At 42.6% G+C, this 15,370-nt stretch overlaps 1 protein-coding gene across 10 annotated transcripts in view; it reads left to right on the top strand.

The window, feature by feature from the left end:
• LOC144593414 (serine/threonine-protein kinase MRCK alpha-like) overlaps positions 1-15,370 on the top strand; it is a 324,476-nt gene that overhangs the window by 189,306 nt on the left and 119,800 nt on the right. For 9 of the 10 annotated variants that reach the window (XM_078398934.1, XM_078398929.1, XM_078398932.1 and 6 more), the window contains exons 7-11: positions 4,499-4,699; positions 6,659-6,907; positions 9,005-9,084; positions 10,325-10,491; positions 10,991-11,113. In XM_078398934.1, the coding sequence (XP_078255060.1) occupies positions 4,499-4,699; positions 6,659-6,907; positions 9,005-9,084; positions 10,325-10,491; positions 10,991-11,113 (820 nt within the window). The remainder of the gene's footprint in view (positions 1-4,498; positions 4,700-6,658; positions 6,908-9,004; positions 9,085-10,324; positions 10,492-10,990; positions 11,114-15,370) is intronic. The other variant, XM_078398926.1, reaches the window with a different exon arrangement.

Below are 15,370 nucleotides of genomic sequence, written 5' to 3'. Positions count from 1 at the left end.
CACGCTCTTTCCACCAGTTTGAGCACTGGGGACCCTGCTGCACTTCACCTGCACCACAAGCCAAACTTGGGGCAGAAACCACCGCAGTCAACACCGCATTAGATCGTGATCTAATGTAGAACTTAACCCGACCTTTACCAGGGCTATCGCATTTAAATATCTGACACTTTAACCCTCTTCCTTGAACTAGTATCTCACTCTCCCATTCCTTTACTCAGTTCAATGACTCAATGATTCAGTGGTGCTTTTTTTCTCACAAATGCAACTGCATGTGAAATTCCTTTTGCATATATTACACATGCTGGCGCCATCATTTTTGGCATCATTATTCAAAGTACGGTCGGCCAGTGCGCTTGATGTACTGGAATAGTTCCCGTGAACCAACGTCCCTCTCCTCTCCTCGTACAGCCATCTTTGTGTCCCTGGGGCGCCTCCAGCACTGGAACCTGAAGGCGCTGGAGACATTACCCCGGTTCACACTCTTACTGGCCTTTGCTCCTCAAGTCCTTCGTCTCCAGCTCCCTCCCAACCTACTAAGATTAGGTATTTATTCACAAAATGCTGGAGTAACTCAGCAGGTCAGGCAGCACCTCAGGAGAGAAGGAATGGGTGATGTTTCAGGTCGAGGCCCTTCTTCAGACTGATGTCAGGGGGGCGGGACAAAGGAAGGATATTGGTGGAGACAGGAAGATAGCGGGAGAACTGGGAAGGGGGAGGGGAAGAGAGGGACAGAGGAACTATCTAAAGTTGGAGAAGCCAATGTTCATACCGCTGGGCTGCAAGCTGCCCAAGCGAAATATGAGGTGCTGTTCCTCCAATTTCCAGTGGGCCTTACTATGGCACTGGAGGAGGCACATGACAGAAAGGTCAGACTGGGAGTGGGAGGGGAGTTGAAGTGCTCAGGTTGGTTAAGGCGGACTGAGCGAAGGTGTTGAGCGAAACGATCGCCGAGCCTGCGTTTGGTTTCGCCGATGTAAAGAAGTTGACATCTAGAGCGGCGGATGCAATAGATGAGGTTGGAGGAGGTGCAGGTGAACCTCTGTCTCATCTGCAAAGACTGTTTGGGTCCTTGGATGGAGTTGAGGGGGGCGGTAAAGGGACAGGTGTTGCATCTCCTGCGGTTGCAGGGGAAAGTGCCCGGGGATGGGGTGGTTTGGGTAGGATGGGACGAGTGGACCAGGGAGTGGTCTCTGCGGAATGCAGAAAGGGGAGGGGATGGGAAGAAGTGGCCAGTGGTGGGGTCCCGTTGTAGGTATCGGAAATGTTGGCGGATGATTTGTTGGATATGCTGGCTGGTGGGGTGGAAGGTGAGAACGAGGGGGATTCTGCCCTTGTTACGAATTGGGGGGAGGGGGACCACGAGCGGAGCTGCGGGATGTATAAGAGACCCTAGTGAGAGCCTCGTCTATAATGGAAGAGGGGTTCCAATACAGAGGTTCACCTGCACCTCCTCCAACCTCATCTATTGCATCTGCTGCTCTAGATGTCAACTTCTTTACATCGGCGAAACCAAACGCAGGCTCGGCGATCGTTTCGCTCAACACCTTTGCTCAGTCCGCCTTAACCAACCTGATCTCCCGGTGGCTGAGCACTTCAACTCCCCCTCCCACACCCAGTCTGACCTTTCTGTCATCGGCCTCCTCCAGTGCCATAGTGAGGCCCACTGGAAATTGGAGGAACAGCACCTCATATTTCAACTGGGCAGCTTGCAGCCCAGCGGTATGTACATTGACTTCTCCAACTTTAGATAGTTCCTCTGTCCCTCTCTTCCCCTCCCCCTTCCCAGTTCTCCCTCTATCTTCCTGTCTCCACCTATATCCTTCCTTTGTCCCGCCCCCCCTGACATCAGTCTGAAGAAGGGTCTCGACCCGAAACGTCACCCATTCCTTCTCTCCTGAGATGCTGCCTGACCTGCTGAGTTACTCCAGCATTTTGTGAATAAATACCTTTGATTTGTACCAGCATCTGCAGTTATTTTATTATACTAAGATTAGGTACTTCCATCTTCCAGCCCTATCTAGCATTAAAACCTCTCTCAGCCAGCCTCTGCTATGAATGGACTCCTTGTTTACCCATCCCTTTACCATATTTTTATATTTCACTATTAATCCATCTCTTTACCAAGAACATCTGGACTTGACGTGCCATACTCTATTCAGACATACAGGCGAACACACAGATTTTGCACGTTAACATTAAAAGCACCATGAAGCTACAAGACACATTATGGTTTGCTGGTACTCCTGAGGCTCACCCCTGCATGAATGCTTACTTATATACATTATTAGCTGTAGTTGTTCATTTACTCCGACACGTGCAGATGCATAGACATTTACACTGCCCTCCTCAAGCTATATTTTACCCGTGCAGAATACAACTGCTGCACACTATTTATAAGGTCATAAGTGATAGGAGCAGAATTAGGCCATTCGGCCCATCCAGTCAACTCCACCATTCAATCATGGCTGATCTATCTCTCCCTCCTAAACCCATTCTCCTGCCTTCTCCCCATAAACCCTGACACCTGTACTCATCAAGAATGTAACTATCTCTGCCTTAAAAATATCCATTGACTGGGCCTCCACAACCTTCTATGGCAAAGAATTCCACAGATTCAAATAAATAAATTGACTAACGAAATTCCTCCTCTTAAAGGAACGTCCTTTAATTCTGAGGCTATGACCTCTAGTCCTAAACTCTCCCACTAGTGGAAACGTACTCTCCACATCCTCTCTATCCAAGCCTTTCACTATTCGGTAAGTTTCAATAAGGTCCCCCCTCATCCCTCTAAACTCCAGCGAGTACAGGCCTAGTGCCGTCAATTTATATAATTGTTCACTTACTAAATTCTGAATGAAGCCTTCTAATATTTCATTGAAAAGTTCAGACTACAAATATACTTATACAGGTAAAATTTGGTCCCATGTTATCAGATAAATTGGAATGCTTTTCACGGTTCCTGTATACGTGTGTATTCCTTTCACAAAGGTTAGCTCCTGCAGTTAAACCTCTGATAGTCAGGTTTCTTTATTGAACACGAAGGAATTTTTTTTTGAATTACTGAAATACGTGTACCTTTTAATTCCCGCGCATTATTTCCCATGGCATAAAGTTGCACGTCTTAGCTGGTTTCAAGATGCTTTTGCTCACTGTCTGCTGATTTATTTCTGCTTAGAGTGCTTGCTGTGACTGGGTTATCCACTTTGTACCACAGCAAGGATATACTAGCAGATGTCACACTGACTACTAATCTATAGTATAGGCACTCTTCATTCAAGCAATGGAGATCACAGTTGATATTTCTGATGTGGTTTATGTTGGAAATGATGAAGTCAAATTTTTTAATGTAATTTTGAATTTGGCCATGTAGATTACCATGGTTACTTTGAGAAAACCACAGGTTTCAAGCCTCCCTTCCAGTAACAAGTCTTCCTGACCTGGAAATTTATATTCATCCTTTCATCATTGCTGGGTCAAAATTCTGAAAATAACCCTGTGGGAGTATCTTCCCCACAAGACAACCAGTCTCGACAACCAGAAGGAAATCCAAAACTTTGTGCAATTATGAATTAAAAATGTTTACTATTATTTACTGAAAACATCAAGGATAACTTTTTAAATATTTAATCTGCCTTTCTCTCCAATAAAACAGACTTGGTCAAGTTTCTGAATTAGATCTGTGGTCAAAACAATGAACCACTGCTGGTAATACGCAGTTGTTTAGATTGGATGAATATCACATGTGCACAGTTATCATATTTATCTGATATATAACATTTCCCTGTTTTCATTCTTGGCATCTGTTTTGAAATGCAGAATTTGGTTATCACATTGGGTTAAATCTATTGAAAACTGAAGAAGTGCTGCTGGCCATAGCATGAAGGTTGTCTCATGAGCATTAAGCAGTCAGATTCTTGGCTGGGTCAGCTATTGATCTCTGATGTTGCCCATTAGCAATGTGGTTGGTGGGGATGAGGAGTGCAGATGCTGGAGAATTTGTCTCTGAAATGTTACTGATGCAATCAGAATTGAAAATGCTATGGATGTTTGGTAGTTAAGAAGTATGTAGCAGAAGAGAAACAAAGTCAGTAGGCTGTTACTTCTGCATTTAGTTTCAGTGGAGCTTTGACAAATCATGTTTTCTCAAATTCAGATGGAAAAAAATAAATAAAGTGCTGGAGTAACTCAGCGGATCAGACAGCATCTCTGGAGAATTTGGATAGGTGACATTTCAGATCTCGATCCAAAACGTCACCTATCCAAATTCTCCAGAGATGATGCCTCATCTACTGAGTTACTCCAGCAATGTGTCTTATTTTGTAAATCTGCATCTGCTGCTCCTTATTTCTCCACATGGGAAAAATGCTTTTCAAAGGGACCTTCAAGAGAACATCAGTATTTGACAAGATTGGCATGGCTGAAGGTTTAACACATAACTGCTGTGATGCAGCTTTTGTACGAAACTAATGGGATCTAATCTTTTACGTTTCTAATGCAGGTCCAGTCTTCTGTGGCAGTGGGGACCCCTGACTACATTTCCCCTGAGATTCTTCAGGCCATGGAAGATGGTAAAGGAAAGTATGGGCCAGAGTGTGACTGGTGGTCACTTGGTGTCTGCATGTATGAAATGCTTTTTGGGGAAACTCCTTTCTATGCGGAATCTTTAGTGGAGACGTACGGAAAAATCATGAATCACAAAGTGAGTATTGTGTAATGTCCAGCCCATGTACGTCCTTTGTTCCTTATATTTTTTTCTGTTAAATATTTATCATATTTAGTTCTGCAGAGGCTCATTCGTGAGCCAAGAGAGTCTAGGACTAGAGGGCACACCCTCAGAATAAAAGGATGTAGCTTTAGAATGGAGATGAGGATGAATTTCTTTAACCAGAGGGTGGTTACTCTGTGGAATTTATTGCCTCAGACGGCTTTGGAAGCCAAGGAGGCGCGTGAAGAAGGTAAGAGAATTGGTCTAACTTGCAATTCCCTGCCCTATAACACTGGGAGCACCTTCCCTGGACGACTGTTATAATTTCAGAATGCTGCACACTACTACCTTCTCATTTAGAGAGTGGCAATAAGTGTGACTTACCAGCGATACCTACATTACAAAAAAAACTTTATCCCCTATCAATATACTCATGCGTCAATTACATTACAGGAATAGGCCCTTCGACTCGCGATGTTTGTGCTGAATTAAACTAATCTCCTCAGACTGGATGTGATCTATATCCCTCCATTCCCTATCTAAAAGCCTCTTAAACATCACAATTATACATAAATAATCCATTTTTGATCACCCTCTACAATCTCTGCTTCTCAATATCCTCGTTCCAATGCTTGCTTGTCCAATCTTTCTTGTTGGATCCCCTTTCTCAAATCCCTCCATTTCCTCTTCCTTAGTCCCCAATAATAACTTCCAGTGATAATTCTGAGGAAACTGATGTTGAAACTGAAGCCGTACATATGACTGTGTGCATGTGTGTGACAATAGACAATAGACAATAGGTGCAGGAGTAGGCCATTCAGCCCTTCGAGCCAGCACCGCCATTCAATGTGATCATGGCTGATCACTCTCAATCAGTACCCCGTTCCTGCCTTCTCCCCATACCCCCTCACTCCGCTATCCTTAAGAGCTCTATCCAGCTCTCTCTTGAAAGCTGTCATGTGGGTGAGGGTGGTGGCAGGTGTTCTGTGAATATATTGATTTAATTTATTTTAAAATTCTCTCTTTCTGGTTGTGATGCTTTGGGAAAGCATCTTCGGTCTTGGATACACAGGACCATTGTATGGGATTGATAGACTTTCCGGATTATTAGATATCATTACTACTTCAACACTTGGGTGGCACAGTGGCGCAGCCGTAGAGTTGCTGCCCCAGGTTCGATTCTGACTACAGGTGTTTGTCTGTACGGAGTTTGTACGTTCTCCCCGTGACCTGAATGTGTTTTCTCCGGTAGACGCAAAATGCTGGAGTAACTCAGCAGGGCAGGCAGCATCTCTGGAGAGAAGGAATGGGTGACCTTTTGGGTCGAGACCCTTCTTCAGACTTTTCTCCGGGATCCGTGCTGTATCTCTAAAACTTTGTAAATTTACTTTTTCAAGGGATGATACAGCATGATCAATTTTAAGCAATCCAAGTAAACTGAAAGTGAATGTGGAAATGAGGGGGGAGAGGGGCAGTGGCTGGAAGGGAGACTCAGTAATTGGTCCCCGGCACTACACAGTAACTGGGCCCCGCTGAATGCAAAGGGAGCGCAGAAACTGGCGGCCCAGTGAGTGGGCAGAAGATCAGTAACTAAGCCCCGGCGAGTGGAAAGGAAGCACGGCAAACATTTTCTACTGAGTCTGATGCTGAACCATTGAGATTTTGAACAATTGGTTAGCAGATTATCATTATTTTACCATATGTGGAGGTGATTGTCAATTGCTTCTTCAGAAGTCTTGGTTAAGGTTGAATAGACTATTATGGGGGAATGCTCTAACTTGCAGCGTTCCCTTTAGTTTGAAATTTGACTTTTTCTTCCATGTACAACACGTTGACAGGTATCATGTTAGTACTAGGAGTAGTTTCTAAAACCTGATTTTCTTTACTGATTGCTTAATGACTCCTGCTTCAGGTTCTGCAATTAACTTCTACATTTAACACTTGCACAACCAGGAGCGATTCCAGTTTCCGGTCCAAATCACCGACGTCTCTGAAAATGCCAAGGACCTCATCCGAAGGCTGATCTGCAGCCGGGAGCATCGGCTGGGCCAAAACGGGATTGAAGACTTTAAGAAGCACTCCTTCTTTGCCTGCATTGATTGGGATAACATCAGAAACTGTGAAGCACCCTACATTCCCGAAGTTAGCAGCCCCACAGACACATCAAACTTTGATGTCGACGATGACTGTTTAAAGAATTCTGTGAGTTTTATTTGGAGAGGGAGAATTTAGATTGAAAGTGATGATGAGGATTTTTCAATTGAAAATGTATTTGCCTTATATAAAGAAAGAAATCATAAATGTTGCCAATAGCTTCTTAAAGGTCATGAGAATTAATCTATAATCATAGAACAGGTGAAGGGGAAAAAATTTAACAGCAACCTGAGGGGTAAATTTTTTACACAAAGGCTGGTGGGTGTACGGAACAAGCTGCCAGTTAAGGCGGTACTCTCACAACATTTAAGAAGCATTCAGACAGGTACATGGTAGGATAAGTTTAGAGGAATATAGGCCAAATGCAGGCAGGTGGGACTAGTATAGATGGGATATGTTGATAGGTGTGGGCAAGTTGGGCCAAAGGGCCTGTTTCCACGCTCTATGACTCAATGAACAGTCATAGCATACAAGTTGCTGTTCAGCCCAGTCTATAGTTTTACAATCCAGCTGCTCCCACTCTCCCACCTTCTCCACATTACCCCGTAAATTGTCCTTTCAGATACTATCCCAGTTTACGTTTGAACATTACAACATAATCTGACTTTGCTGAAACCTTTGGCAGTGCTTTACAAAATCTGACCATTCACAATGTAATGTCCCTTTTTACTCGTTTGCCAATCACTTTATTCTATGTTCCTAATACTTCCACCAATGGAAACAGTTTATTTATGTCTGCACCCTTCATCATTCAACAAACATTTATTAGACCTTCACAAAACGTCATTTGTACTGAAGATTATAAGGAATGTAGAGCAGTACAACTAGGCCCTTCAGCCCATAATGTCTGTGCCGAACATGATGCCAAGACCAACTCTTATCTGCCTGCACATAACCCATATCCTTCCATTCCGTGCATATCCATGTGCCTATCCAAAAGTCTCTTAAATGCCACTATTGTAATATGCCTTCACCACCACTTCTGGCAATTGTTCCAGGCCCCCACCATTCTCTGAGGAAGAGAAAACTTGCCCCACACATCTCCATCAAATTTGTCCCCTCTCACCTTATCGCAATGCCTTCTAATGTTGGACATTTCCACCTGGGAAAAAATTCTGACTGTCTCCCATCTATGGCTTTCATAATTTTACACACTTTTATCGTCTCCCCTAAACCCTTGATGTTCCAGAGAAAACAATCCAAGTTTATCCAACCTCTCCTTGTTGCTGAAATCCTCTAATCCGGCAGCATTCTGGTACTCACCTCCTCTACACCCTCTCCAAAGCCTCTACTTCTTTCCTGTAATGGGGCGACCGGAACTGCATGCAATACTGCAAATGCGGCCTAACCAAAGTCTTATAGAGCAGCGTTATGATTTCCTGACTCTTGTATTCAATGTCCCTAGCAATGAAGGCAGACATATCATATGCCTTCTTTACCACCCTCTCTCCTTACGCAAATACCAAGTGGTTGTGATAAAAACGCACAAATTAATCTTTCTGGAGTAACACAATATCCTGACATTAGCATCCTAATTTGGTTAAAGGTTTAGAATCAATTATGAAGTCCAATATTAAAGTGCAATGATTGCAGCATTTGGTCTGAAAATAATATGCGTATTTGTGGCTTACACGTTATTATTCACCCCCTTGATACCTCTAAACTTCACTTATATTCAAACATGCCTACATTTTGCCTCACCTTTGCATTTTACTCCTCATGTTTACCTTATTGCGTTTAAAATGAGGTGTTTTGAATTAGGGTAATGGCTGGCCAGAGGTGTATGTAGGTTTATACATTTATCACATCAAATGTTCAGTCACTCGACTAACCCCCAAAATAAATATTTCATTGTGCAACGTATGACTAAACTATCCATAAACTTGCTGTGTTGAAACATTTTATCAATGTAGAATCCGTCTATTCAGGCTATTCCACGATGATGTTTCTCATAATCCTTCTTTTGTATGTAAAGTTGTGGAACTGGAATTGCTGCATCAGGAATCAAAGTTATGTTATGAGTAGAAGCTTTTAAGCAACAACGTACATTATCAGGCAAGAAAAGAACTTGAAGCCATCATCAGTTCCAGATTTCTCACGAGATTGTTAGGTATAAGATAGTCAAACTTGGCTTTTGTTTTGTAGGAGACGATGCCTCCACCCACACACACGGCTTTTTCTGGTCATCATCTTCCCTTCGTAGGGTTCACCTACACCACTAATTGGTAAGTGCCTTGAATGGATTGCAAAATTGTGTGGAGCTGTTAGTTATAACTTTTCAAAATTTAATGCAAAGCAGTGATGCCAGAATGCTTTTACTTAAAAGAATGTTTGTAGTTTCAGTTTATGGAAAGGACAGGTCATCATGCCCCACCCTGATAATGAAAGTCTGCCCATCAGTTTCTAATGCTCCAAGCTGAATTAATGGATTTTTATTGTACCTTCATTATTGACCAGGATTACAATGTTGTCAGTTGGGAATTCAATCTTGCTGTGCAGTGTGTGAGATTTGTCAACAGATCTACTCGGAACAAATGCTATGAAAGTTACATCTCCTGGAACCTGCTGAGTGAATTTCAAGCCTTCTCATTTGCTGGTGACAGGTGGTTGTGGAGGCCAAGTCATTGCGCATTTTTAAGGCGCAGATTGACAGATTTTTGATTAGTAAAAATGTCAGGGATTATGGGGAGAAGGCATGAGAATGGGGTTGAAAAGGAAAGATAGATCAGCCATGATTGAATGACAGAATAGACTTGATGGGCCAAATGGTCTAATTCTGCTCCAAAAACATGAACATGGTGACCCTTGGCACTTACTGATACACTTCTGTCATTTCATTGGCGATCTCATTTGAGGAGAAGAACACCAGGGGGGATATGTAAAAGTGCACACTGCCGCTGGAGCATGCTTAGAAACAAGGAGCAAGACTGCAGGAAGGATAGAGACAACTTTTTTTTCTATGAAGTTTGCATTTGGATAGAAGGGGGAGCTGTAACCTGGCCAACCAATTTCTGAGCTTCCAGGTTAGAGTTCAAGGAAAAAGAGTGCCAGAATGCAGGATGAAAACTGTGCATTATATTGTTTAATTGTCGCCATTCTGAGCACTGTCGTGTCAGGTGGCAGCTTTGCTTCATTCTCCACGATCTTAGAAGATTTTCTTGTAATTATTTTGAAGACCAACTACCTCAGACCTTTTTGGATCCATGATAAATCTGTGAACAGATGGAGAAGAAAAGAAGACAGATTTCACAAATCTAGTTGTGTATTGGTGACCTTTCAGGCATCAGTGCTAATTCCAGACACATTTCATCTATTTAGCAGGGCTTGTTTTTCAGGAGATGTGTTTGCTTTTCACAGATGTTGCTCCTGTAGCGTTTCCAATTATAATATTCAGTTGCTGATATCCTGTATTGCTTCACACCAGTAATTATGCCATTTATTTTTAATGCATTGGTGCTCTTTCAGTATTCTGTCTGACAGAAGTAGTCTGAGAGATGCTGCTGGATCATCCTCGACAGACATTGACATCAATGTTCAGCGGACTTTAGAGGACAGCTTGGCCACGGAGGCTTATGAGAGGAGGATACGACGTTTAGAACAAGAGAAACTTGAACTAAGTAGAAAACTTCAAGGTGAGGGTTCAACTGACAAGGTACCATACAAATTTAGTTTAGTTTAGTATCTAGTTTAGTTTATTATTTGGTTCCAATATTCCCGTTGTCTGACTGGCTTAATGTCATGCCCATGCCCACAAGGTCTCCCTTGCATACCTATACGTTGATCAGCATTGTTCCCAGCCTGTGGCCTTTCCAGAAAAACGAGAGCTAGGAAAAAATATTCACAAAGTGCTGAAATAATTCAGTGGGTCAGGCGGCATCTCAGGAGAACAAGGATAGGCAATGTTTGGAGTCGGATCCAAAATGTCACCTATCCATTTTCTCCAGAGATGCCTGACCATCTGAGTTACTCCAGCATTTGTGTCTTTCTTTTGTAAACCAGCATCTGTAGTTTCTTGTTTCTACAAAGATAACTTATGGATTTAATTTTTAAAGCTAACTTTCAATCTCCCTGTATTGTATGTTGACAGAATTCTTAGAGAAATAACAATGTTTCTTTGATTTTGTTCGACAGAGTCTACACAGACTGTTCAGGCTCTTCAGTATTCAACTGTGGATGGTCCAGTAACTGCAAGTCGAGAATTGGAAATTATACATTTGAAAGAAGAAGTAGAAAAATTGAAACAACAAGTATTAGGTACGTATTCAGAATATTGTGAAGGTGCTGTGACAAATTTGGCAGAGTTAAGATTTTTGAACGGCCCAAAAATACGCTGGGAACAAACTTATTGGAACTGGGAATTGGATTGAAAACAAAACCGGGCAAAGATCAGGGGAGTGGAGCAGCTGTGTTCCTGTCTCTGAAAGATCCAGACCATTGATGTTGAGCAAAATGCCCATTTGTTGCATAATCATTCTGTTTTTTCTCACTGCACTGTATTTGAGTTCCCCTAGAATTGTTTAAGTAGTATTCAAGCATAAAGTCATACAGGACAAAAAGAGGTCCTTCAGCAACCCTGTACATGATGACTTTCAACAACCCATCTTTACTAATCCTAATTGCCAGCACTTGGCCTTTAGTGCTCTATGTCTTGCTGCAACAGTTCTTCATAACCTGGCCTTTTGATTCCAGCACAGAGCTTTAATCATTAGCCAGTTTTGCTTCAAGAAAGGATAGAGGGTGGACAAAAGCACCTTCTATGGTTCCTTTTCATCCTTTTAAGTGATACGACGATAAACATAAATACTGGAAATACTTAGCAGGTCAGGCAGCATAGACTTAACATTTCAGGTCCACGACTTCATGAGAACTGGGAAAGTGAATAAAAAAGTTAGTTGACAGTAGCAAAAAAGGTGTGGAAGCGATGCATAGAACAAAACAAATATAGCTGATAAAGTGAGACAATATGACTTAATGTGGCCGTTAAGTAGCAGATTGTGTGGCTTTTTCTGTGCAGGATGTTGCAAATAGTAACACCTCGGGTCATGCCCAGCGGGCCAGGCTGTAGAAATAGAAAAAAGAAAATGGACACAAAAAGCTGGAGTAACTCGGCGGGTCGGACAGAAAAGGAAGAACTGAGTCAAATTGATAATGAAAATCTGATACAGACAGAAAAAGTGAGATACCTAAAGTTGTAGAATTTGACATTGACCGGAAGAAGGCTGTCATGTCATTCCTGTTTGACCTTTCTGTCATGGGCCTCCTCCAGTGCCATAGTGAGGCCCACCGGAAATTGGAGGAATAGCACCTCATATTTCGCCTGGGCAGTTTGCAGCCCGGTGGTATGAACGTCGACTTCTCCAACTTTAGATAGCTCCTCTGTCCCTCCCTTCCCCTCCTCCTTCCCAGAACTCCCTCTATCTTCCTGTCTTCACCTATATCCTTCCTTTGTCCCGCCCCCCTGACATCAGTCTGAAGAAGGGTCTCGACCCGAAACGTCACCCATTCCTTCCCTCCCGAGATGCTGCCTGACCTGCTGAGTTACTCCAGCATTTTGTGAATATGTCATTCCTGTTTTCCTGATTGCTGCTCCCAGACTGAAGTTTCCCACAATGAAATAAATTTCTATTGATGCAACCAAACCGATCAAATGAAACTCATGCAGAGTGGCACAAATTATTATGGAAAGAGCGTAACCATCTCAATTACACCTGAAGGTTAGTTATTTGAAGGACAGTCTGAAGCAAATAGCTTTCATCTCCATAGCTGTTAGGTATACTTTATATTCAGGACACCATTGAAAGCATTATGAATCAGTAATGGAGCAGATTTTGCATTTGATTTTGCACATCTGCTCGCAGCTACCAAATTTTGTCCTAATTCATACCTCTGTTGACTGCTAGAGTGACAACAAGCTAGACATATAATCGGTAAGATGTAGATATTTGTATTTCACTAGAAGTGCCCTTCTGTACTGTAACCTTAAGGAACATGCAAATAGAGCAGGAATAGGCACTAATGGATGAAAAACTGATGGAGCTATGGTCATTGAGGATGGCTTTCAGAGAATACAGCAGGATATAGATCAGTAACAGAGAGGAGGCAGAGAAATGGCAGAAGGACTTTAATCCAAGCAAGTGCGAGGTGTTGCACTTTGGAAAGTTGAATCTAGGGGGAAAGTATACAGTAAATGACAAGACCATTCACAGTACTGATATGCAGAGGGTATATTGTAGATAGTGAAGATGGTCGTCACAAATTGCAGCATGATCTTGATCGGTTGCGCAGGGAGGCTGAGGAATGTTGAAGGAATTTGATGCAGAGAAATGTGAGGTGTTGCATTTTGGGAAGTCTAACATGGGCAGGACCTGCACAGTGAATGGTAGAGCAATGGGGAGTGTTGTAGAGCAGAGGGATCTAGGAGCTCAGGTACATAGTTCCTTAAAGGTGGTATCACAGATAGATAGGGTGGTCAAAAAGGCTTTCGGCACATTGGCCTTCATCAGTCAGAGTATTGAGTATTGAAGTTGGGAGGTCATGTTACAGTTGTGTAAGACATTGGTGAGGCCACATTTAGAGTACCGTGTTCACTTTCGGTCACCATGTTATACCTATATGTTATAGGAAAGGTTTTGTCAAGCTGGAAAGGGTGCAAAGAAGATTTACAAGGATGTTGCCAAGACTCGAGAGCCTGAGCTATAGGGAGAGGTTGAGTAGGCTAGAACTTTGTTCCTTGGAGCGCAGGAAGGTGAGGGGTGATCTTATAGAGGTGTACAAAATTATGAGAGGAATAGATCGGGTAAACACACAAAGCTTATTGCCCAGAATAGGGGAATTGAGAACCTGACGACATAGTTATAAGCTGATGTAAGAAAATAACTGCAGATGCTGGTACAAATCGAAGGTATTTATTTCACAAAATGCTGAAGTAACTCAGCAGGTCAGGCAGCATCTCAGGAGAGAAGGAATGGGTGACGTTTCGGGTCGAGACCCTTCTTCAGACTGATGTCAGGGGGGCGGGACATCAGTCTGAAGAAGGGTTTCGACCCGAAACGTCACCCATTCTCTCCTGAAATGCTGCCTGACCTGCTGAGTTACTCCAGCATTTTGTGAAATAAATACCTTCTAGTTATAAGGTGAGGGGGAAAAAGATTTACTAGGAACCTGAGAGGTAACTTTTTTACACAAATGGTTGTGGGTGTATGGAATGAGCTGCTGGAGGAGGTAGTTGAGACAGGTACTATCTGAACATTGAAGAGACAATTGGACAGGTTTACAAGGATAGGACAGGTTTACAAGGTTATGGGCCAAGCATGGGCAGGTGGGACTAGTGTAGATGGGGCACATCGGTCGTTGTGGGCAAGTTGGGTCGAAAGGCCTGTTTCCGTGCTGTATGACTCTGACTTTTTTTTAGACAAAGTTTCAATATTTGCATATCCACAGTCCTCAGCAATCATTGCTGTATCTACTGCCATTTGCAAGGCTGTGCTCTTTATTGACGAGACATTCACGTTTACTTCCCCAGGGTGCATACTCTTTGAACTGGTTAACTTATCCACTTAAAAGTACAGTCAGCATTTCATTTGACTCACTGTCAATTTTTAAATCACCTGTCATCTTAACTACATCTTCCTTGCTGAGACTCCAGCAGCATCTTTTCTCTTGGTAAAGGCTGGTGTAAAGTCTTCCATTATAACTTTAGCCATACTGTCTGCCTCTATGAGTTGATATTTTTGGCCCCTGATCAAGTGCTTCTCACAGTTTACTGTTTGCTTGTGTAGAAATGTTTTTTGAATTCCCTTGCATATTTGCTGCCAGACCTTCCTCATATTTTCACATTGCCTCTTACATTTAACTTTCTATAATCAGCCTGGCTCTTTCTTGTGTTAGCAGCCTGACATCTGTCGTGAGTTTGATTTTGCTCTCCATCTCCTTGGTCATCCAATGACCCCTGGCTTTAACTGTAAACCAATACCAGTAATTGCCCTATCTTTCTCTCGTGTGGGAATGTGCCAACTCTACCCGAGCCATCTTTTGCTTAAATTAAAAACAATTACACTATTGCCTGCCAATTCTTGATTTTTACCTGAGCCAGTATTTTGCACCAATTAATGAAATGATTACATGTTTAGCACTGACGAAATTGCTCACAGGAGGAGAGAGAGTTAAGGAAGTTTGCCAGTGTGCCTAGAAGTTTGCTTTTTTGATACAGATCTTTAATAGTTTTTACATGGCAAATCAAACCAACATGCTGTGTCTGACATCTGGGACTGGAAAAATGCATCAGCAAACACTAGATAGACAAAGGAACTAGCATATTTAGGCGAGATTCTCGTCTGTTTGTTGCTACGGTTGCTATAGTCAATGAAATGAGTGTGGCAGTCTTCCATCTCATATACAGTGCCCTCCATAATGTTTGGGACAAAGACCCATCATTTATTTATTTGCCTCTGTACTGCACAACTTGAGATTTGTAATTGAAAAAAATCACATGTGGTTAAAGTGCACATTGTC

The sequence above is a fragment of the Rhinoraja longicauda genome, chromosome 5 (genome assembly GCF_053455715.1).
Source record: "Rhinoraja longicauda isolate Sanriku21f chromosome 5, sRhiLon1.1, whole genome shotgun sequence".
Classification (NCBI taxonomy): Eukaryota; Metazoa; Chordata; class Chondrichthyes; order Rajiformes; family Arhynchobatidae; genus Rhinoraja; species Rhinoraja longicauda.
This window is presented reverse-complemented; position numbering and strand designations above follow the sequence as displayed.